The 25,515-nt window shown below is 41.9% G+C and overlaps 1 protein-coding gene across 1 annotated transcript in view; it reads left to right on the top strand.

Annotated features, from left to right (window-relative positions):
* PALLD (palladin, cytoskeletal associated protein) overlaps positions 1-25,515 on the top strand; it is a gene marked incomplete at its 5' end in the record, with an annotated part of 386,255 nt that overhangs the window by 155,489 nt on the left and 205,251 nt on the right. Inside the window, 5 exons of the mRNA XM_081091742.1 lie at positions 8,826-8,892; positions 10,129-10,234; positions 13,095-13,169; positions 17,829-17,970; positions 18,802-18,825. Of these exons, the coding sequence (XP_080947868.1) occupies positions 8,826-8,892; positions 10,129-10,234; positions 13,095-13,169; positions 17,829-17,970; positions 18,802-18,825 (414 nt within the window). The remainder of the gene's footprint in view (positions 1-8,825; positions 8,893-10,128; positions 10,235-13,094; positions 13,170-17,828; positions 17,971-18,801; positions 18,826-25,515) is intronic.

Here is a 25,515-nt window from a genome sequence, read left to right as displayed (position 1 = left end):
ATTATAATAAGTGATATAATGAAATATATGAAGTATTATATGGTTACAAATGAACTTTAAAAATTAACTGCAGTATCTATAAGATATGCTCACTTTTCACATGAAAAGAGGGAAAATGTCTCTATCTCTGACACTGGTTTCAGTATCTCACTCCGGTAGACCCAAACCATCCACAGCACGGTCTTTACTGTTATTTATTTAAACGTGGTCTTCATGTAGAAGCTTCTGAACCACCAGTTCTCTTCCGCCTTTGAAATCACCTGCGAGAGCTACTCAATGTGGGGAAATGCACCCCTAGTTCTATATGCAGGTATGTTTCATGCCCTGGACTTTGGCAAAGACAGTGGGTTATTTTTTCCAATGCACAGCTTCCCACATGATAACACTGAACTCACTTAGCCAACCCGCCATTAGGTGTCTGTGACTTCAGATAGACTGTGTGTGAAGAGGAGGATACGGAAGCTGGACAGAGAATGAAGAGCTATTAAGATTCAGTCTCCAGTGCCTAATATAAAAAAACTAGCTCATTGGCCTTGTAAAATACGGGTAATAATTTTTAAAAATACCTGAGAGATTTCAGTATATTTTTATCCCTGAGAACAAGAACTTTAGGTAAATTCTTAGGCTATTATGACTGCAAGTAAGAAAGCTTCCTATTTTACTTATCCAGCACTAAATTAGACTCAGCCATATCTCTATTGAATTGTTTCCTAAAGCATGTTATTAACAGGTCAGCATGTAGTCACCCAGGGTCTATCAGGGTGTAGGAAGTTTTCTATAGAATTAAAAAATCCAAACAAAGCCTTTCCTAAAATTTTACCAACCTACTGGTTGGAAACCATCTAAATTTCACTGTCTTATGGGGCAAGTTTTAGAGCGATACAAAAGAAATTACAGCTTAAGAACCAGCTACCATTTATTTAGTGTTAGCTAGGAACCAATCACTTCATTTTTATATGAAAAATTACCCCATTTTATGGTTGAGGAAATTGAAGCTTAAAGAGGCTAAGTAGTGCCAAGATCGCATACAACACACACACATGCACACATGTGTGCAGGTGCTCACACACCCCCACACACATAGCACTCAAGAATTCAAAACCAGGCAGTCTGATCCCTGAATCTGCCTTCTTCACCACTCACTCCAGAATAAAATGTAGATGAACTCATTACTGTGGCAGCTGTAATCACTTCAGGCTATTCAGGGCACGTATTGAGCACTGTTTAGAGAATTTACTAAGGAATTACCGTAAGCAGGCAGTGATGTAGACACTGTGGGCACGCAGGAGCATAGGATAGGCTTGTGCTCTGACTTCCCTGACACTCCCGAAGAGGAGGAAGAATAGAGCAGTGCACTCATCAATCATCCCAACACCAGCCAGTGCCAGGAAGAAGGAAAAGGTGGCTGGTGAGGTCCGGGGATCAGGAAGGCCTCTCTGAAGAGATGACATTTGATCTACAACCTGGACCCCGAGAAGAAACCCACAGGAAGACTGGGAAAGAGTGCTTCACACAGAGGGCTCAACACAAGGCCCTGAGAGGGGAGGACCAGATGTGTTCGAGGAACAGAAGGAAGTCCAGGGTGGCTGAAGCATAATAGAGAAGAGACAGCTGGGAGGGTTGGGCAGGGGCCAGTTCACGTGGGACTTAGGGCCTTGTGGTCACTGTTAGCAGTGTCACTGTTAGTGGCCTTTATTTTCAATAACATCACAAATCATGGAGGGTTTAAACAGAAAAGTCTCATTAGCTGATTTATACAGGGTGGGACAAAAGCAAGTTTACACTTGTGAGAACCCAAAACAGTTTATTCTTGCATTCTTATTAGTTACTGTATTATTGCCATAGGAACAACTGTTAACCTACTTTTGCCACACACTGTCTTTTTAAAATTCTTGCTTTAGCTTATAATGGGAGACCAGTTAGAAGCCCGTTGCAGCAGCACAGAGGAGAAATGAGGGACTTCAGGAGGAGATGGTATAAATGGAGGTGTGGGGTGGGGGGGTGTCAGAATTGGGTTAAGAATTCAGGGGTAGACTCCAAAAGCTGAGCGCTCATTGGACTGGATGAGGGGAGGAGGGGAGATGAAAGAAACCAGGCAGCTCCACCGCCTTCAGCTTTACCAGGTGTGTGGCCCATGCTGCCAACCTCTGGAATGAGGGGACGGGAGGAGCAGGGTTAGGGGCCAGGGAAGGGCGTGTGCTGTTTTGAACTTGCTAAGTTTGAAATTCCTACTTAGGTAGGCAAGTGGATGTGTCATGTCAGTAATTGGACATATGCCCACAGTCTACCTCACAGGGCTGAGTGAAATATCTGGGAGAGTCAGGACGTCGATGTAACTAAGACTCTGGGACTGGGCATACCTACCAGGGAGGAAGGGAGTGAGAGAGAGAAAGGGAACCAGGTCGGAACCTGGATAATCCTTCCTGGTTGTGGGAGTTCCAAGAGGGGAGATGCCAGGGAAGGAGAGGAACCAGGCAGAGTGTGTGCAGGAGGCAGGAGGGGGTGTTGCAGGAAGGAGGGCGATGCCAGCCCTGTCCATTCCTGCTGAGGGTCCACTCAGAGGAGGGCAGGAGGCAACCACAGGGTTTGGCAGCTGTGGATGTTAAACAGGAGGGATCTGGGCAACCTGGACAGGACCAACCATCTAATGCAATGAGTTGAGAAAAGCTTGCAAAATATGGAAAGAGAAGCAACAAATAATAGATTGTGTTGGGGACATTTTGTTCAAACGCCAGCAGACTCGAAAAGTGTGAGATCAAAAAAGATTTTTAATTGAGGTATAATTGACAGATAATAATAGTTTCAGGTATACAATATGATTCGTTTTAGTATATATGATGAAGTGATCACCAGAATGAGTATTTAAAATCCATAGGCCTATTACTATACATAGCTATAGTTTTTTCTTCTTGTGATTAGGATTTTTAAGATCTACTTTCGATTATACGATGCAGTATTAACTATAGTTGCCATGCCATACATTGCATATCCAGGACTTAATCTTATAACGGGAAGTTTGTACCTTTTGACTCCCTTCAACCATTTCATCACCCCTCTAACCTCCCACTTCTGGCAACCATCATTCTGTTCTCTGTATCTATGACTTTGGGTTTGTGCTTTTTTTGTTTTTAAGATTCCACATATAAGTGGCATCTTATGGTGTTTGCCTTTCTCTGTCTGATTTATTTCACTTAGCATAAAGCCTTCAAAGTTCATCCATTTGGTTGCAGATTTCAGCATTTCCTTCTTTATATAGATAAACTAGAGGCCCGGTGCACAAAAATTTGTGCACTCAGGGGGAAGCGGGGGGGGGTCCCTCAGCCCGGCCTGTGCCCTCTCGCAGTCTGGGACCCCTCGGGAGATAACACCCTGCTGGCTTAGGCCTGCTCCCGGGTGGCAGAGGGCAGGCCCAATCCCTAGGTGCAGCCCCTGGTCGGGCTCAGAGCAGGACCGATGGGGGAGTTGGGGCGCCACCCCCTGTCATGCACAGAGCAGGGCGGATTGGGAGGTTGCGATGCCACCCTCAGTCACCCTCAGGGTAGGGCCGATTGGGGGGTTGGGGCACCACCCCCTGTCACACTCTAGGCAGGGTCGATGGGGAGGTTGCGGCGCCACCCCCTGTCATGCACAGAGCAGGGCCCATCAGGGGGGTTGGGGCTCCTTACCCTGTCACGCACGGAGCAGGGTCGATCAGGGGGTTGGGGAGCTCCCCCCTGTCACACACAGAGCAGGGCCCATCAGGTGGGTTTGGGAGCTCCCCCGTATCAGGCACAGAGCAGGGCTGATCAGGAGGTTGGGGTGCCTTCCCCTGTCACGAACAGAGCAGGGCAGATAGGGAGGTTGTGGCCCCGCCCCCTGTCACACACAGAGCCACAGGGTGATCAGGGGGTTTGGGCGCTGCCCTCTGTCACGCTGATCCCGGTGCCGGGAGGCCTCTCAGCTCCGCTGATCCCGGTGTTGGGAGGCATATTACCCTTTTACTATATAGGATAGAGGCCTGGTGCATGGGTGGGGCTGGCTGGTTTGCCCTGAAGGGTGTCCTGGATCAGGGTGGGGGTCCCCACTGGGGTGCCTGGTCAGCCTGGGTGAGGGGCTGAGGGCTGTTTGTAGCTGGTCACACACCCTTCAGGGTGGGGGTCCCCACTGGGGTGCCTGGCCAGTCTAGGTAAGGGGCTGAGGGCTGTTTTCAGGCTGGCGGGTGAAGGAAGCTCCCAAACGCTCCTTTTTTTCTTTTCTTTTTTTTAATTCTGGGTCAGCTTTAGCTTTGAGGCTCCAGCTCTTAGGCCTCCGCTGCTGAAAGTAGGTAATCGAAACAATGTATAACTCCAGCTCTGACTCCAGCTCTGAGATCCCAGCTCGCTGAAAGCTGGTTTCTGGGGCTTATTTTTAGCTTCTATATTTGTTAAAATGTTTCAAACTGCAGGCTCAGAGGCCTGCAAGGCAGGCGGGGAACGTTGGAGTCCTCCGTCACTGAAGCAAGCAAGCCTCATGTTAGTTTCAAGCTGCCTGGCAGCCAGCCGCCATCTTGGCTGACAGTTAATTTGCATATTGCCCTGATTAGCCAATGGGAAGGGTAGTGGTTGTACACCAATTACCATGTTTCTCTTTTATTAGTGTAGATAATATTTCAGAGAGTGTGAGTGTATATGTGTGACTCACATTTTCTTATCCATCCATCCATCGATGGAAACTTAGGTTGTTTCCATATCATGGCTATTGTAAACAAGGCTTCAATGAACACGGGGGTGCAGATATCTTTTCAAGTTAGTGTTTTTGTTTCCTTTGAATAAATACCCAAATGTGGAATTGTTGGATAAGAAAGTTGGATTTTTGCAGTTAGTTTGTTTGTTTTCATACCAGAATTAATAGAGTTTGTTTATATGCTAATGAAAATAATCCAAGAGAAAAAAAAATACATGGATTTTGCAGAATGGAGGGAGAATAAGATAGAGCAAAGCCTTTGCAGAGGAGAAAGGAAACTGAATCCAGCCTGTATGGTGCTAAATGGTGAGGGGGGTACTCTCAAGGACTAGAAGGCAACGAGATACTCTCTTGAATTTCATGATGTGAGCAGGAAGGGAAACATACAAAATAAGTACAGATATGTCAAGTTTCCACCACCCCACCCCTCCTGGTTGCAAAAAGGATTACACAGGTCATTATAGATTTAGGAGCACCAACAGGACAGGATGGTGGCTCTGAAATGTGGGATGAAAGAAGGTGGATTAAACTGGACCTTGTGGATAGGGAGTTGGGTCTGATAGAGAGGAGAGCAGGGCACCATCAAAAAGGTAGGGAGTGGCCAAGTGCCCATCAGTAGATGAATGGATAAAAAAGCTATGGTACCTTTACAGTGGAATACTACTCTGCCATAATAAGGAGGAAAATGTTAGCCTTTGCAACAGCTTGGGTGGACCTGGAGAGTATTATGCTTAAGGCAGTGGTTGGCAAACTACGGCTTGCGAGCCACATGCGGCTCTTTGGTCCCTTGAGTGAGGCGCTTCCACAAAATACCGACTTCTGCTCATGGGCCACGAAGTTTCAATCACACTGTACATGCGCGCCCACACGTGGTATTTTGAGCCTGCAACCCAGGCATGTGCCCTGACGGGGAATCGAACCATGACCCCCTCCTGGTTCATAGGTCAATGTTCAACCACTGAGCCATGCTGGCAGGGTGGAAAGGTAAAACCTTTTAAAGTGAAGGGAGAAGGCTCATTTTTGGTGACACTTCCACCTGCCCTTTATCCCTAGAGTGGAGCGGAGAACACAGTGTTTGATTCCTTTGAACTATGTGGGAGGCAATACAGAAACAGTTAGCATTTAAGCAGGTAAATATCTGATACACAGATAGATAGTAACTGCAAGGGCTGGAAGGTTTGCCTCCTTCAGATTGGAGCCTACAGAAAACACTGAGCGTGATGGTTTGATAAATACAGAGAAAAATGTTAACCTGAGACAGGAGTGGTGTTTCCTGACCGGCAGGTGCAAAGCAGATGACTCAGGCAGGAGACAGGAGAGGAGAGGGAGGGAAGGTGCCCTGCGGGGAGGGCAGGGAACGGCTGGCACAGATGGGGAGATCTGATCTGCTACCATCTGCAAGAGCTGCTCTGACACCTGAGACAGAAGGTGACATTGAGATTTCACAAGGGTTGGACAGGTGTGCGAAAACTAGCGAATGTATTACCAGGGGACACTACCCTTTTTGGTCCTTTATGTTTCTCTGAAAATCAGATAGAAAAAGGTAGTTAAAAATGAATGAGAATAGGAATGTATTTCTAAATAGAGATAATCATATGGGACTTTTAAAAAATGATTTAGATGTTCAGAATTATATGAAAAATAGCCATTTCTCTCCCCAATTTCAGGCCACTTTGAGCGTGTCTGTGATAGCTCCCGTGGGGCTTTTGCCGGGCCTCTCTGTAACACGCTCATGACTCCAGTGCAGTTGATCTCGGTCAGGTTCCCATGACTTTCTGACAACCAAGCCTGCTGGTTTTTTCTGTTTCCCTGCTCAACTTCTACCTCCTCATCAAACTTTCTCCTTGTCTGTCAACTACTTGGTACATGGTTTGCTGTTTGCTTCGCTCTGCTTCCCCCCTCTTCCCTTCTCCATCAGTTCATCCTGCACAGTTAATTTTCCCAGTCACCACTCAGTACCTAGATGTACAGTCCAAACGCTTTGTCCCTGGTATTCCACCCTGCGTTTCTAGACTTGCCTCCCACCATTGCCACCCACCACCCCAAGATGCTGCTCTTCTCTGGTTGCAAAGTCTACTGCCTCTCCCCACACAAACCTTGCAGTTCCTTAATCCCATTCATCCCATCAGAAGTTAAAGGCCTGCCATGAGCAAGGCATGAAGCTGAGCCCTCCGAGGGATGGAGACATGCTCAGTACATGGAGGTCGAATGGAATGGGCCATGCCACCACTGCTTCCTAGTTATGTGACCTTATGCAAATTGCCTAAGCTGCTGGTTCCTCCATTTTCTTATCTGTAATCATCTCACTCTCCTCATAGTGAAGTTCATTATTATAATAATTAAATGCTTTGAGGTGTCTAGCAGACAGCCAGGCAAATAATAAGTACCGAAGAATTGGTAGTTCCTTTCCAAACACCACTTCAGTTCCCAAAGAACTTATACTTTCTAGCAGATGCGATGTAATAAGTGATGAGAGTAATGTAAACAAGAACAGTAGGAGTCCGGAGAAGACAGAGCACAGAAAAATGAGTAGGCTGATCTTAAAAGATAGAATATCCAGGAATGACTGGGTAGGCGTTTCCTATAGGAATGAGTAACCAACACTGGATGTTCATCTATTTAAAGTCCCCAGCTCGGTGACACCGTCCTCGCCACTCTGCTTAATGTCGCTCCCACTGCATTCCCATTGCTCCCAACACCCCACCCTGCGACATGTTTTTACATCACTCACCACCATACCATGTATTTATTTACCTTGTCCATTGTGTATGTTCTCAAAAGAATGGAATCTCTGCAAAAGCAGGTGTGTGTGTGTGTGTGTGTGTGTGTTTTCTTCACTGTGGTTTTCCCATTACTTAGTGGGATATGCACCAGGGATCATGTTCAACTCTCTGGATCAGGGTTATGAGATGTGGAAGTCCAGGAAGTTCTGGAAGATAGGAACACTAATCTCAGAGGTTGAAGACAGATTTGAGAGGGAGAGAGATGGGGAACAAGAGAAGACGATTGCAGTAGTCCAGGAACAAGGTGAAGAAAGCCCAGCCAGGCGGTAGTTGTAGAATTAGTAGGAAGGGACAGCAAACATTCCAGCAGAGTTACCTGAACGTGATTGTGTCAACATCAATCAAAGGCTGGAAAAACATATCTTAGTCACAGGAAGGAACACTTAGGCAGCCATCCCAGAGAAGTAAGTAAATGTATCTGTTCTGAATGTATTGATAGGCAAAAATAACCAATTGCAAAGAGTACATGTAGTATGATTCCATTTGTATAAATATGTACGTAAATATATGTGTGTTGACACATTAAATTTATCTGAAAAGTACACACCGGACTCTTAACATATATGGAATGGTATTAGGGAAGGTACCAACATGTTTTTCCTGCAATATCACACAATTCTGTGATATTTGGTTAATTTTCTATAAGCATGTATTATTTTACATTAAAATAGTTTAAAATAAATAATTTAAATAACTCAGGTTATATAAAGGAAATATCAAGAATATACTTCTAAACCATCACAGTTATTTTAAATGTCACGTAAAATCTCTTGCCACAAAATATGTGCATGAAAATGTATGCATTTTGACTAAAAATCTGACCTTTAATTCAAAAACAGTAATGACACAAATGAATTTGGGAAGGCATGATCCAAGTCAGAGACTCTTTTATTCAAGAATGAAGCCACTGTCACACTCCAGTTTAAGAGTCAGAAAGCATTTCCTAATTAATGAGTAAGGAAGACATTAATAATTCATGCCATGAAATCTCTTGGGAGAGGGTTAAAGTTTAAAACCATGACTGTTTTGCTCACAGTCACACTCAAATTTATTTCATAGTTTATAGGCCATTTAAAAGTATGGTTGTAATGGCCAAAGAGATAAAAATTAAATTAATAATAAATCTGGCATTAAAAATATGTTTCTTTGAAGAAAGCTTTTCATAGTTCTTTTTTTAAAAAAATGATTTTCTGAAGATGCAGTCCAAGTAAAAATGGTCTGAACCATTCTCTATTTTAAAATAAGACTTTGATATTGTTTAAAAATAAAGAACATTACTCTTTGAAGCAATTATAGATACTAATTGCATCTTAACTTTATAATTATTTGTAACTCTCCTAGGTACCAGTTCAACAGATTCTGACAGTGAAAGTTTAGCTTTCATATCGAAACCTGGAGCAATGCCACAGTAAGTACTTACGATTTCATCAATTATATAGCACAGAACGGCAGCAGAATTGGGGTAGGAAGCCACCCGTGTTGTGTTTTCAAGAAAAAGGTCAACTGATGTCAATCAAAGATCAAATACTTGAACTTGGAATGTCATTTTAAACTTATGAATTTGAACTTTGAAGTCTGCATTTTATCATCGATATGCCAAAATCTAACCATAGATAATGTTAGTTTCAAAGACAACTAGCCAGTTATAAATTTATGACAAGAGCAGTCATGTTGAGAGAAAATGTATTAAATCACTATTAAAAATAAATGAGGATCAATGTATTTATAATTGGAAAATATCTCACTAGGCCAGCAATGTGTTTCCATTTAAATAAAGTCTATTTCTAGCTAGATCTTGTCATGAAAATCTTAAAATTTATTTAGTTCTTCCTACAAAGACATGGATTCTTAGTAAAATGTTAATATCTTAATTATTTCGCAAAAAAATCAAAATCTGCCACAGTTTTGTAGAAAACTCTATGAATATTGAGACAGTATTAAATTATTTTGATCTGCTGGTATATACATAACAATTATATCTATTCGGTATCAAATCGTCACCAAATACTAATGCTAAAGGGGCCTTAATAGGCTCCTATATGTACTCTACCACCTCTCATTTCAGATAAGGGTCAGGTTGAGTGAAGTTACATGGCTCTCTTGGGATTCCACAGCCAGCAACCTAACAAAACTTGGTCTAGAAACCAATTCTTAATCTTTGTCGACACCTCACTAACTTGTATGCACTAAGAAAAGACAAAAGTTTTAAGATACTCTCAACTTCACAAAATTAGAACCAGAACAAAGAACAGCTGCTAGGCTTAAAATAGACAGCCAAAACTTTGAATTAAATATAGAACCCTAACTCTAAAGATTTCAAATATCTTCCTACTCCTGAAGATTAGACGTTTTCTAAGCATTGCCTTTTCGGATTCTCAAGTTCAACACCTTAGTTTCACTGATAAAGGCTGTGTTACATACAGCTACTCTTCTACCCATGCGTTTATTTTGCTAATATCTATAAGATTCATTCTATGCATATACTGGCCGCAGCTATTTTAGCCCTTCCCATTTCTCAAGCACTTAACAGTTAAAGTGGATTAAGTACACAAAAAGGAACTGGGCTATTCTGTGGAAATGTTTTAAAGAGTAATTCCTGCTTTTTAAAAAAATCCAACTGAACACTTGCCTCCCTATTTTCCAGGGCTCAGAAGAAAACAACGTCCGTGTCCCTGACAATAGGATCATCATCTCCAAAGACAGGAGTGACCACAGCTGTGATCCAGCCACTGTCTGTCCCTGCTCAGCAGGTCAGTGTGCCCAGGGAGTGGAACTCATTAGCAGGGTTCTTGATTTAAAGAATATAGCTTTAATTTTACTAGTCTGCTCCTTGAAATAGTTTCTAAGTAAAAATACAAGGGGGAGAAAAGAAAATGCTAGGTAAAGGTCTTCCTTTTAATCCCCTAAAAATAATATTTAACCAAAGCCGCACCATCAGTCAGTCAGCATCTGCATTTCCATTGGAACTTCCCTTTTTAGTAGCCAATAATCTTCTAAAATGATATCTGTTTTATCTACAACTATTTGATTATTCCCCCTCATATATGCTGTCTTCCTTTCAGCTAAATTTATTATTTCATTTAAACAAATGAGTAGACAAGAGAAGTCTACATACCAACACAGGTATTCATTGTCATCCTCTAAGCACTAAACAGATAATAAGAAAAAAATATTCAAATTTGACTTCACCATGCATTTTTATCTTTCTTTTATTTTGTTGTCAGACTGATTTATCCAGGAAAGAATAACAATACTGATGACTGGAAAGAAATTATAATGGGTTTATTTTGCAAACACAAACAACATGAATTTTTTAAGTAACAATATTAAAATCTAAACGTCTCTAAATCAAATGTATGTTACTTTATTTTGTGCTATGATGATCACCTTTAAATACAACACTCATAAAGCTTCCCCCAGTACCCTGAACTGTAAGCTCATTCCTTGCATGTCTGTTAAGTATTTTTTGTGAGGATTACATGCCCTCTATCTATTGGGCACTCACAGTTATTTTAGTAATTACAGGTGTGTGACATATACTCTGTGATATATAGAATATGTAGGCACTAGAGAAAAAACCTTTGAATTGAAAAGAACTCATCAATATAAGTTACTTGGAAGTGGCATAAATAGGAGGTATTTTCTTTAAACCCCTAAACTAGAGTGGAATTTTTTTTTTTAATATATATATTTTATTGATTTTACAGAGACAAGGGAGAGGGATAGACAGTTAGAAACATCGATGAGAGAGAAACATCAATCAGCTGCCTCCTGCACACTCCCCACCAGGGATGTGCCCGCAACCAAGGTACATGTCCTTGACCGGGATTGAACCTGGGACCCTCTGGTCCACAGGCCGACGCTCTATCCACTGAGCCACATCGGCTAGGGCTAGAGTGGAATTTATAGAAATATTTCTGATTAAATCAGTGAGGGTTTTTTTTTATGTTTGTTATATTTAATGAATGCTTTGCACTGTGTTAGACATTTCATAGTGTCTAACAGAAAAAAATACGTATCACCAGCTCCATTTCCAGTTTATACACTGTGCATGGGAAATGGGAAATATACACATGATACACTTCTCGGAGATGATAGGCTGTATTAAGGTATAACAGGGAAGCCTAAAAGCAGAAAGACACACATGCATCTAAATGAGTAGGTGTCATAATAATGTAAGCTGTACATTTTAAATGGTTTAAATTTTACAGGAACACTGAATGGGAGGTAATATATCCCACTTGTACAGTTGGGAAAATGAAGTGCTCAGAGAAACGCCATTGCTTTATTGTAGGCAAAGTGATGTAAAGGTTAATGCCCTGAATTCATACTGCCTGGGTTTGAATCCCAATTATACCACTTACTAGCTAAAATTGAACGAGTAATAAAACCTTTCTTTGCCTATTTTTTTTACCCATAAATTGAAGGTAATAATGCCATCTATCTCAAAGGATGGTCATGAGGATTCATTGAGTTAATTTCCATATAACAGAACACTGCCTCACACAGACTAAATACTGTATGAGTGTTCATATATTCTTTGCACATAAAAAAAAAAACAGTGAAAAGTGAGACTTAGATCTCCTGAATAAAAATCCTATAAACAGTCTTACATGGATAATGAGTAAGGCTCATTACCACCATCCTAGCACTCTGCCAGCATTCTCCATGATGTCTGATGGCATATTTGGGCATATAATACCAGATCACCATTATCTTCGGTTAAAAATCTACGAACCACTTATATAGAAGTGAATGAATCCAGAGTGTTTGAAAATACATGACTGTGCACAAAGAAATATTTTCCATTCACTACCCTGAAATCCTTTTATTTTTCCAGAGTTGAGCACTATTCAGTAAGTGTTTCAGCACCTTTGTTTTTGCACATCAATAAAAAAAGGATAGCCCTAGCTGGTTTGGTTCAGTGGATAGAGCATTGGCCTGCAGACTGAAGGGTCCTGGGTTTGATTCCGGCCAAGGGCATATGCCTGGGTTGCAGGCTCAGTCCCCAGTAGGAGGCATGCAGGAGGCAGCTGATCAATGATTCTCTCTCATCATTGATTTTTCTATCTCTCTCTCCTTCTCCCTTCCTCTCTGAAATCAATAAAAATATATTTTTTTTAAAAAGAAAAAAAAGGATATATTTTTCTTCATTTCCTATAATCCTTATCTGTACCAAAAAGGAATATAAGTTAAAAATAAGAGAGGTAGATGTTTGGTTATTTATCTTCCATTGCCAGTAACTTGTGCTTTTGATTCAATGAATCCAGACTATATTAAAAAAAATAAATATAATGTCTGTAAGAGCTTTTAAAAAGACCCCTGTGGAAGCCCCACACAGTAATCCATTTGGTAATAGCATTTAAAAGTGCATGGATCCCTAAGGAACCAGGGGACTCTTGCCTTGAATGTCCTTCTGAATAGAGAATAATAACAGATGTGCAACGAGGAAGCAGACAGTGTCTGTGCTGTAAGAGTAGATCAGCAAAATGACATATGGAGAGATTTTCATTCACTCGTTTCATTCATGTGGAGCGACCTTCCGAGTGAGTCCATCTTTTCAGCAATTTATATATTTAGAATTTGATCCATGTGTCTCTGCTTTTCCAGGTTCACAGTCCAACCTCGTATCTCTGCAGACCGGATGGAACCACTTCTGCCTACTTTCCTCCTGTTTTTACAAAGGTCTGACATCTGCAAGTTTCATTCTCTGTATGTGCTTTAGTGCTTAAATTCCACTCACATATGGCTTTGTGCAGCATCTTTAAACAGTAAAGGAACAGATCAGTAGATTGAGTATCATGGTTACCTTTGGGACTCAGTAGATATTTACTGAACAAGGGCTATGTGACTATAATCTTATAAAGCAGTGGTTCTCAACCTTCCTCATGCCGCGACACTTTAATACAGTTCCTCATGTTGTGGTGACCCCCAACCATAAAATTATTTTCGTTGCTACTTCATAACTGTAATTTTGCTACTGTTATGAATCGTAATGTAAATAAATATCTGATATGCAGGATGTATTTTCATTGTTACAGATTGAACATAAATAAAGCATAGTGATTAATCACAAAAACAATATGTAATTATATATGTGTTTTCCGATGGTCTTAGGTGACCCCTGTGAAAGGGTCGTTCGACCCCCAAAGGGGTCGCGACCCACAGGTTGAGAACCGCTGGTATAAAGGGTCCGAGAAATGTGGGCATGGTCAGGGGCCTGATAGAGGTCAAAGTAGAGTGGAAAAGCCAAGACGGAAAAAAAAGACAAAATTCCGTCTAAGATATTGTTTGAGAAAACCAGCTAACTTTATAGAAATTTTTTTAATGACTTTCAGTTCTAAGTTGGTGTTTTGCAATGCCAAGGTGAATGACACCCATTTCATTGGACAACTGCTCAACTCAGAAATGGTTACAAGTAGCATTTCTTCTCCCTCTCCCTCTCCCCCACCTTAAATGGAGAGATCATGCCAGGCCTGTGGACTGGTAGGCTAAAGAAGTCATGACTCCCAAACTAATCTATAAATGTAATGCAACTCTACTAAAATTCCAGTACATTCCTTTTTTTTTTTTTTTTTTTTTTGTTTCGAGGTAGGTATGAGTTTTTATTCATTTGTCAGAGCTCTCTATATTTTGAAGATCTTGTTATTTTGTGTATATTGCAAATGTTTGTCTGGTGGGGTCCAACCCCAACAAGTCCAGGGGTTACCAAAGGTGTGGACGGAGTCAGTGAAGAAGGAATGACACAGAGACAGCGTTCAGTTGATCAGCATAATGAGGTTCTTCACATTTCTTATATTTGTTTGTTTAATACTGAATTTTGCAATTGGATTCTAAAACTTTGGTGAAAGCAAAAAATGACTAATAGCCAAGACACACTCCTGAAGAAGAAAAATAAGGTTGTTATGGATGGGGTGAGATTTGCCCTTTGGGACTCACAACTTCCTAAATGTAGACGACAGGGATAGTATGGAGCTGGCACAAGGCTAGACAGAGTGACGAGTAGTCAGAATAGAGCCCACTCCAATACCGATGGAAACCTGCGGACCACTGGGTAAAGAATGAATTCTTCGGCAGAGGTGAAAAATATTAAACTCGCTTTCTACCTCACACTTTTCACAAAACTCAGTTCCAAGTAAACTAAAGACAAATGTGACAAGCAAATCTATAAAACTTCTATGGGGCGATAGAGAAGAGCGTTTTCATTTTCTTCATGTAGGGAATGATTTTTTTTTCTCCTAAGCCAGCCTGCACCCAGCTTTATTAAAGATCTTTTCATAAACAGACCATTTACTGTAGGACACATAAAAAATGATAATAGCTGGCAACAGCTTTGAAAGTCCCCTCCTGGATAAACTACCAAAAAAAAGCGGGGGGCGGGGGTGGGTAGTTGGTCATGTAAACCAGTGTCACTGTAAACAGCCAGTGAAGTCGTCCTTTGATGCTTAGAACAAGAAACGTTTGTGGAGGGTGGACATCCACATTTATATGCCGTTTAAGAGCTTTCCACAAGCAGCTTTACGAGAGCATCCCCAGAAAGTCCGTGTTTCCTGATGGATGATTGCCTGGGACATGGTTGATTTGAGGGTATCAGGGCTCAACACACCTCCTGGTTTAAGCAAACAAAGTCCATGCTGGTGGCCTCAGGGGAAGAAAGGAGATTGGAAGATTTTGCTTTCCTTCGCCACAGAGGCCTGGCAGGTGGAGATGTTACCGAATTCCTCCCGGGCCCTGGGGGAAATCCTCAAACACTAGACACAACACTGTTCTGTGTGATCCAGCCCCTGAGACAGAGACATTCTATTAGTGTTGTTTCCCTCGTTCCAGAAAGAGAACCATGCAACATTCCATGTCAGCTTCATGAAAAGAAAAACAAAATTCTACATTTTTATTGAGGTTGCTTTTTTTTTTTTTTAATCACAAAACTGTAGAGTAACGGGAAGCTGAGAGTACACCTCACTGGGCATCTCCAGGGACTCCACTTCCTGTGTCTAGACTGGGGGCCGTCTGTTTTCTGCACCTTTGTTTCGTTCCTTGTTTGTATCTGCTTTTCTTGCCCTTTGCCCTTTGCCCTTTGCCCTTTGCCCTTTGTCCTTTGTGCAGTGTCTCTCCCTGCTTTGCAGGGTTCCTCGTGGGCCTGGGCTGTGATTATTGGAGAGGCAGTTTAGAAACTAAATCTGCCCATGTCTAGAACTCAAGCCAGCTTTGACAGTAGCATCTTTGTTGACAGTAGCATCTTCTTCAGCTTTCTCTTGGGCGTGATGGTTGACAGTGGACAGCAGGTGGGCTTTGCCAGTCCAATGGCGGGCCTCCTTCTATATTCTCGTACTGCTCTGGGAAACATCCCCTGGGTTCGCAGCCAGCACCTCTGCCTTTGGGCCACTGTGCTTAGCTGGAGCCTCAGAACTGGTGTGGCTGTGGGTCTGAGTAGCAGAGACACATATGAGGCCAGGAGAGCAACTAGCTCTGCATGGCATTTCTTCCCACATAGATCCCTTAAAGGAATCACAGTCTCACGTGGACTTGATGTACGTCCAGAGATACCCTCTATGGACCCTAAAACCCCAGAGGTCCCAAATTCTACCCTGAATGGATGATCCAGATTCCCAAGTGCAACCTTAAAGGTTGGCTCTTGTCTTCCTCAGGACTCTGCTTTATGCTTCTGCGAGTTCTCCTAATGGCTAGCTGTGTTTAGCTGGGGCTTTTGCCAAGATAAAAACGTTTGCTCCAGGAGGAGCCAAATTGTAATCTTGGAATAACGATGGCATTTTGACTGCTTAAGGTCCTTGGCATCCACCCATCCCGTTTCCTACATCTCTGACTTTCTAACGTTCAAACAAAACACACAGTCCTAGGGATAAATCAGAGTCTCCTTTGGTGTCCGTAAGCTCACACATGAAAAATATTTGGGTACCGCTTGTAATCTCCTATGAATGGCTTCCTGGACAAGCCTGGAGGACGGGGGGTGCGGGGGGAGGGGTGTGATTAATCCACACCAGCTGAGCCCCGCGAGCCACACTTTCCTGTGATGGTGTACTCAGTTAGCTGTTTCTGGACCCAACCAGAAAGTAACAGTCAATCTAAAACCAGAAATTTTCTACAAGTAAAAATCAGGTGGGAGAAAGAATGCGATCAGAAATAGCTAATAATCTTATCTTAACCTTTTCCCTTGAAGACATTCTTAACCATCAACATGCTTATCAAATGTCTTCTCAGACTTCACTTTAGACTTTTTCAGTTCTTTTGCCAACAGCATGATTTTGAGAATTTCCATAGTCCTTTAGCACCGAAGGCCAGTTGCTACAGGATATGTTTTACCCAGCATGCAATTTGTTGTGTTTTCAAATAATTTAAAAACAAAACAAACTAACAAAACACACACACACACACACACACTTCCTCATGCGAATGTGTTTGCTTTTGGTCTATGTATAGGTGAACTACTTTATTGTATTTAAATCACATTAAGGGTTCTATGGACTCTATATCAGAGCCAATGCTTTTTAGTCAGAAGTTTAAATGTCAAAAATGTATGTGTGCCCCATTGCTAAGTAATCCAGGAGGAGGAAGGTCAAGAGAGGACATACGTAAGGGAAATATTAATCTTTTGATATTTAATAACAAGTATATAAAAGCTTTACCTCTTTGTCTCTATGAAGCCAAATTAATCTCTGATCTGTTGGATTGTAAAAATTTATTGGTCTGGAGTTGGAGTGGGTGGGGGAGCTGCAAGGGTAATAGTAAGGGGGAGGAACTGAAGGTCAAGAAGAGAAAAAGGCTGCATTTTTAAACATTTTACTCAGCACGTCAAAATGAGAAAATACCTAAGCCCCTCATCTTAATCAACCTGACATAGGGAGCCAGTTGGGCAGAGATGGCGGGGGAGTACATGAAAAGGTTGGAGCACGGGAAAACGAATGTGTGTCTATTTTTCCTCATCCTGTCTGGTTTCCATAGGAATCTACATTCACAGGGTGTGTGATTGTTTTATGAAGTATGCATTCCTACCAGCTTACTCTTAAGTGTAGATAAAGAAAGGTAACAGTTGTCACCATAACATTCCCTAAGTACAAAAGAGTCCATACATTTGCAGACCAGTCCAACATTTCTAAAACTGGCCCAGGGGTGAACCATGCTAATTTCATTGTATGGAGATTTTGAAAAGCTGATGATAATGAATGGATTTAAAGCTGTTTATCCTCATCTGAGTCAGTGATAATTCTTTTATGATGCAAGTTTTGTGGGGGGTTTTCCCCTCTCTGTGATTTGGAAGTTGTATTCTCTATTGTGAGATTGTGTAAAAACGCACCAAAGTTGATGGTCGATGTTTTTCTCGAATTTCAGGAACTGCAAAACATAGTGGCCTCCGAGGGCCGGGTGGTGGTGCTGGAGTGCCGGGTGCGAGGAGCACCCCCTCTGCAGGTCAAGTGGTTCCGACAAGGGAGTGAGATCCAGGACTCTCCAGACTTCCGAATTCTACAGAAAAGTAAGGAGAGGTGCCCCATCTCCCAAATCCAACTGCCGTCTTCTCTCAAGCTCCAGGAAGAGCAAGGGCTTAGCCATTTTATTTATTTATTTATTTATTTATTTATTTATTTATTTATTTATTTATTTTTAATCCTCACCCAAGGATATTTTTCCATTGATTTTTAGAGAGAGTGAAAGGGAGAGGGAGAGACAGAGAGAAACACCAATGTGAGAGAGACACATCAATTAAATTAGTTGCCTTCTGCTTGCCCCTGATCAGGGCTGGGAGCCTGCAACCGAGTTATGTGCCCTTGACCGGAACCGAACCCAGGACCCTTCAGTCTGTAGGCCAAGGCTCTACTCAATGAGCCAAATTGGCTAGGGCAAGGGTTTAGTCATTTAGATGAACTGACTTCTGTTTTCAAAGAGAATGAGACCAGATACTCTGCAAATGTGAGGGGTCCAGTAAATTAAAGCTTGAGTGCTCACTGACGGACCCTTTTGAAACTCTGATGAAAGTTGTATGTTCTTTCTTCAAAAAAAAAAGACATACGTTTGAGCTCAAAGTTGGGCAAATAATTTTAAGAGGCTTATAGCTCCTATAAGACCTTCTATGAACTGCAGTTTAAGTAACTCCCTAGTGTAAGTTGTTACTGGAATTTGAGTTTTTGTATTTGTAGAAATATAAATTGATCTATCACTTTATTGCTTTGATGATATGGAGTTTGTCTATAACATTTTGGCAGACATGCCCTAGACTAGGTAAGAGGAAAAGAAATGTAGGTGTATTATTAATGGAACCCTATTCTAATAAAACATTTTTATTTATTTTTTCTCATGTGGCAAACAGAACCTCGATCTACCGCTGAACCTGGTAAGAAGCTTTTTCTGTTTTTTCCCCTTTGGTAATGTATCTTTGGGGTTTCAATAGTTCTTTGTGTCTGTTTCAAAGCCATAAGCAGAACAATGTTTTTGCAGTTCCCTGGAAATGTGAAACCCCCTTAAAGACAATATCTTCTTTATCGTGGGGTCTGCACACTGCATTTTACATCAACTTCTTTATTAGTAAAACATTAAGTTCCATTCAGACAAGAAGGTCAAGCTCAGTGACTTAAGGCTTTTTAAAATAGTCTTTTAGACTCCGAAAGCCCACTAAGCTAATGTTGAAAAAACATCCTCCTAAAACTCCAGTAGACGAGACCGGCCTGCTGCATACTTCTGCTGACCAAAATCCACCAGCAGCCAGACTCCCCGGCGGAAAAGTGAGTCTCGCATGAGAGCAGCCCCGAGGTAGAAGCAGCATGGACCGCCAGGCATTTCTCATTTATGTGCCCCAACCCATAAAATTTTACTCTCCTCCAAGCATGAAGAAAGTCATCTTGCCCTAGCATCTCACTTAATTACTGGGTCATTTGACCTCATCTGAGTGCTATGTAACCCAGAAGCATCGGGTCCAACTTTTCTCTGGCCTCAGACTTTTTTTTATATTTTTGACTCTTCACGGGCTAACATGATCTTTGTAAAGGGAACAGAAACGTTTGCCGAGCTGTTTCATAGGACAGCCTCCTTGGGACCCCTTTCTTTGGTATTTTTCTCATCAGCAAAGTCACTGCTTTTACCCCGTGCTATAGGGTAGACCAGCGATGGCGAACCTTTTGTGCTCGGCATGTCAGCATTTTGAAAAACCCTAACTTAACTCTGGTGCCGTGTCACATAGAAATTTTTTGATATTTGCAACCATAGTAAAACAAAGATTTATATTTTTGATATTTATTTTATACATTTAAATGCCATTTAACAAAGAAAAATCAACCAAAAAAAATGAGTTCGCGTGTCACCTCTGACACACGTGTCATAGGTTCGCCATCATTGGGGTAGACGGTCACATGTGTATCTCTGCTTCAGCATCAGGCAGATCCTTCCTCCCTCAGGATCCCTGACCTGAGTCTGCCCCTCCTTTGAGAGCTCGACAGTTTTCTATGGGCTACTGCATTTCACATTACTGTGCTCAGCCCTGGACCTCTCACTTCTGAGTATTGGGTCATTGAAAGCAGAGTGGGATCCTGTGAGAATCCATAGTTTAAGGGATGCTGAGTAGCATCCTTGGGTAACAGCTGGAGTTGATCTGCTGCCTTCTTGTCATGCGTTAAAACTAGAGCACATCATCCCACTTAAATGTGTCATCACCAGATCAAATACTGTAGTCCCCTTCCAAACCATGGAAATACACAGCTTTGTGTTTTGTCTGTGATACGTCTTTGTATAGAATGGCATAATGTTGGTTCCCTGATACATGACACTTCTAAGACTCAATCTACTGCATGAGCTAATATGGGAATCCTATTGGGAGCTAGGGCATATCTTTTGCATTTACTACTGAGGGAGAGAGAGAGAATGAGAGAGAGCAAGTAGGTACCAAATATCTCTTTTATCTGCAAGAAAGTTTATATGAACAAATCTATGAAGTCATATGGAGCAGTTTGTCTTCTGATGCTTTATGTACAAATAAAGCTAAAATCTTGGGACAAAAATTCTAAAAACACTAGAGGCCCGATGCACAAAATTCGTGCACTCAGGGGGCGTCCCTCAGCCCAGCCTGCACCCTCTCGCAGCCCAGGAGCCCTTGGGGGCTGTCCGACTGCCAGCTTAGGCCCGCTTCCGGAAGCGGGCCTAAGCTGGCAGTAGGACATCCTTAGCGCTGCCACAGAGGCAGGAGAGGCTCCCGCCACCACCACTGTGCTTGCCAGGTGTGAGCCCAGCTTCTGGATGAGCGGCACTCCCCCTGTGGGAGCGCACTGACCACCAGGGGGCAGCTCCTATGTTGAGCATCTTCCCCCTGGTGGTCAGTGCACGTCATAGTGACCAGTCATTCCACTGACCAGTCGATTTGCATATTAGCCTTTTATTATATAGGATAGAGGCCCGGTGCATGGGTGGGGACCTGCTGGCCTGCCCTGATGGGGGCCCCAGATTGGGGTGGGGGTCCCCACTGGGGGGTGGGGCCGGCAGGGGTGAGGGGCCACGGTCATTCTGGTCATACTGGTCGTAAAGGTTTCGGTCACTGGGCTTTTATTATATAGGATTACTGGAACAGATTAGGACTGCTTTTGAAGTCACAGCTTTGGATTCTGAGTGAATTCATGCAACTCTTTTCATCATGTTGTTATCCATTGTCCTCACCTTCAGAGGTGGTGACAATTGATGAAATGTCTCCCATGATCTGTGTTTGGAAATCATAAACTAACCATCATCCAAAAATTCAAAATCCTTGTTAGAAATAGTTTAGTTTTTGAGTATGTACTTGTTTAAAAGTTGAAAACACTCAATATATTGGCTAAGAAGGAGTAAATTTGGGCATGGAGAGAAATAGAAGCATCCCCTACCACCCCCGTCCTCCACCTGTTCTCCCTTTCCTCATACCACATACACTCCTGTTTCAGGTGTGGATTGACGTTTTGCTTCTAGAATATAGTTTTGATCATGAATTGTGTGATGAAATTAGTCGTCAGTAGCTTCCTGGAATAATATGACCTCTAGAACTTACTGAAATGCCTTTTGGTGAAACGTGGCAAAAGCGTGAAAAGGGCTATGGAAGACCTTCCTGTTAAACTGCATGTCCTAGTAATGTATAAAGCAGCTCCTCCTCCCCTTGTTAATGGAATTTTCTTATTTTTATTTTCCCTTTTGTTAGATCTGAAAGCATTTAAGAAAACAGACGCCTCCATTCCAACCACAATAATAGTATTTGCTTAAAACAAATGTTTCTTGGTAGGAAAAATATTTTAAGCAAATCTGTCCATACAGTAAAAAAAAATATAAGAACTACTTTACCCTGACCTTAGATAATTTTGCCACCATTGTATTTACCATACACTATTAGAATGGCTCCTTTCCTTTTCATAGTGGAACATTAAAATGCTCTGCTTCAGGAACCCTGCAACTGGCATGTAGTGCTAAATCCATGATCACATTTTTTAAACAACAGCAAAAATACTTTAACCACATGATTGACCGTTCCAGTCACTATTTATGTGAGTTGTCATGAGTAAGAACCTCAGGACAAGCGAATGTTGAAACATATTTGTCTTTAAACAATGTTTTGGCATGCCTGACACAACTAGGTAAGATCATGATTCTTAAGACTAGTAGCCAGATGTTTTCCTTACCTTGACCTTGAAGTTGACCCTTGGCTTTGTCAGGGGAAAAACAAAATACAGATTGAACCGTTTACTTTCCTTAAATGACCTGATGGACTGTGATATCCAGTAGACCACTGAACTATTCAACTATGTAAAATATATGTAGGAACTGGCTTCCCTGATAGCTGAGTTTTTAGCCACTGTTACGTGGAAAGGAGAAAAACAGACGTGACTACACTCCATCTGAGAAGAGATAAATTCTGTAGGACTAGGTCAGTGATGTTTTCCAAATGCTGAAACATGAATAGCCTTTGAAATTCAGGAACATATTTAAGCATTTGGATTTTATTACCCTCTCTTCTCTTCCTCTCACATATTCACTCTTGCTCTGTCCTTGTTGGCTAGGGTTCAGTCAATCTCTCTCTCTCTCTCTCTCTCTCTCTCTCTCTCTCTCTCTCTCTCTCTCTCCCTCTCTCCCTCTCTCTCCCTCTCCCCCTCCCTCCCCCTCCCTCCCTCCTTTCCTTCCTTCCTCCCTCCCTCCCTCTCTCTCTTCCTCTCACCCTCTCTCCCCTCTCTCTTTCTCCCCACTCCCTTCATCCTTCCTCCCTCTCTTTCTGTATTTCCCTCATTCTTTTTATCTCTTTTTTTCTTCTCTTCACTATCCTCCCATTTCTTATTTATGTGTAAGATGTTTTAAAGTCCTAGAAATAAAACTGAAATTCGCTAGTACCTAGATATAGCGCCACTAGGGATTAGATATTTAGATAAAGAAGAAACTAGCCAATTCCCTCCCTATACATTTGTGCAACTGAAACAGGTTTTTCTTGTCACTACTGTGTTGTATCTGTCTCATATGTTTTACACCCCCTTCTCTGTCTAGACAGAAGTCAGCTTGCATCACGAAATCTTTTCAGACTGTTTTGTGCATTAATAGCTAAGTCAGCTTCCTTAAGACCAACATCCGTTTGTCATATTACCTGCTCTGGGCTTCTTCTTTGACATTCTGACTTTTCACTGATTGGATCCTTCAAAGACTAGTCTGGTGGGAATGGGGGTGGGGTGGGCGGAGAGCAGAGGAGACTCATTTGACAGCTGTTAATACTCAGGTCCTTACTCAGCTGTCTGAAAACAACCACAAACTGTATTGAGTTACTTTTATAGCATTGTGTAATACCAAGCAAATTGAAAACACAAAAGAAGTGTCTTACTGGTTGGGGAATTATACATATAAAAGTATGGTGTCTCCTACTTTCAATATGAATCCCTGCTACCAGTGCCACCCATCATCCTGGCTCGCATGCCATCAAGCCCACGTTTGATTCTGTGATTCAGAATGTGAAGTAGATTACACTTCTAAGTGTGTTAAGGTGCTGAGCTGCAGGAGTACAGTGGTGAGGGTGTTTGTTGAGATTCCAGTGGATTGTACATAGTGAAGAACATAATTCAAATCCAGGTTCTGATGGTGGATAAAACAACAGTGGGCTGTATAAAAACTCTATGTCCCAAACTGTGTGACAAGGTACCCCAGGGTGCCACATTTAACTGATGGAGGTGCCTTAATGTTGCGGTACTCAACTTCCGATAGATATAACTACTAGTTTAAAATAGAGTTTCAACATTAGATCATTCTGCATTCTTTACTATGACATCATATCTTTGTGAAGCTGAGGTAACAGTTTATGTGTATGTGGTAACAAGTAAGTACCACATGAAAATCAATGTGGAACATGAAATAATGTTGGCTATGTTCATTCTGATTCTGAGAAGGGTTGTGCAGAATGCAACAGATGCACACATCCATTAGAAAGTAGCTTTGGTTATTTAGGAATAAGATAATAACCCATTTCTTTACATTTATGTGTACTTTTTTTCTTAAGACCTAAATACTTAAATTTTTTGGAGATAACTTTTCAACAAATGAAGCCGTTAGGTATATCATTTGCTTTGGAACACCCAAAAATGTTACCAAGATACTTAGCATTCCATGGACCAAGAAATTTTGGTTAAATCTCTGGGGAGAGACGAGAAAGGCCCACGTGAGTGTATACCAGCAGAAAATGGAGAAACACTTAGAATTTTAAATGCTCGTACTTCCTATCTTCCTCCTACATACCCTTCTAGAGGCTGGCTGGCCTGTGAACTCTCCTGGTAGAGTGAAGGATCTTTTCTGGGCAATCTGAACATCCCAAGAGAAAAAAAAATCTATACATAATAGTATGGGAGTTTCTGCTGCAAAGACACCATCTAGATTATGCTAATGGGAAGGCCAAAGTTTCTCTCTAGTGCTCAGAGCTTCTAAGCAGCTCACAGCCATCTCCGATCCGAAAAGATGAAAGACATCTGGAGAAATCTCTATTGTAGATGATACAGAAGAAACAAGCAACTCCCCTAAATAGAAACTTGGAGAAAACAGACTTGTAAAGAGAAGAAAATGTGAAAACAAATGAACACTCTCCTCAGAGAGACAAGAAAATCAGTGCATCCAAGAAGTAAAAATAAAAAGGAAGGAAGAAGGAGAAAGGAAGGAACGTTTGGAAAACAAAAAGTTCTTGGAATGATAAAGTTGGTAGCAGAAATAAAAGTAGAGGAGTTGTTCCACAGAGTAAACCAAAAAGGTCAAGAGAAGTGAAGAGAAAAGGTGAGAACGTTAGAGATACTAGAGAACCGGCTGGGTAGACTAGACATGCGTCGTTGAGATTCCAGGAGGAGAGATGTCGATGAAATTTGTGTTTTACTTCCACAAACTGAAGGATATCAGTTTCCAGGTTGAAAGGACCCACTGAGTGCAGGATGTATGGAAATAAATCCACAGCCGTGTGCATTGTTGTGAAATTCAGCGACAAGGAGATGATCCTACTAGTGTCCAGGGATAACCATCGAGTCACATATAGACGAACAAGATCAGAATGACTTAAGACTTCTCAGCAGTTATACTAAACACAAAGAGACAATTAAGCAAAGCGTTCCAAATTATGAAGTAAAATTGCCTCCAATTAAGAATTCTGTACCCAGCCAAACTTTTAATTTAATATGAAGATGTAGTCACGATTTTTCAATCTTGCAAGGTCTCTAAGATTTTCATCCACAACCCATGAGATGTACTTCACCACAGCAAGAGAATTCATCCAGAAAGAGCAAGGTGTGGGGATAGGAAGCAGGAACTCAAGTACAGGTCAGAGGCAACCCCAGAGGCTAATAGCTGTATGTCAGGAATGGGGAACAAGTCCAGATTGGATCAGTGTGACTCATGAGACTGATACCTGGCCGCTCTCATTACTAAGAGCTCATTGCCACTGCTCCATCTTTTGCCCTGTGACAAAATGGGAGGGTGGTAAGCCTGACCCAAATTCTTGCCTCTGCTTGGCCTGCCCTGCTTTCTCCTCCATACACTGCCTCCTGGATCAGCTGAGAGCAGCCCTGCTACA

Source organism: Myotis nattereri, assembly GCF_964212035.1.
Source record: "Myotis nattereri genome assembly, chromosome: 5".
In the NCBI taxonomy this organism is placed as follows: Eukaryota; Metazoa; Chordata; class Mammalia; order Chiroptera; family Vespertilionidae; genus Myotis; species Myotis nattereri.
This window is presented reverse-complemented; position numbering and strand designations above follow the sequence as displayed.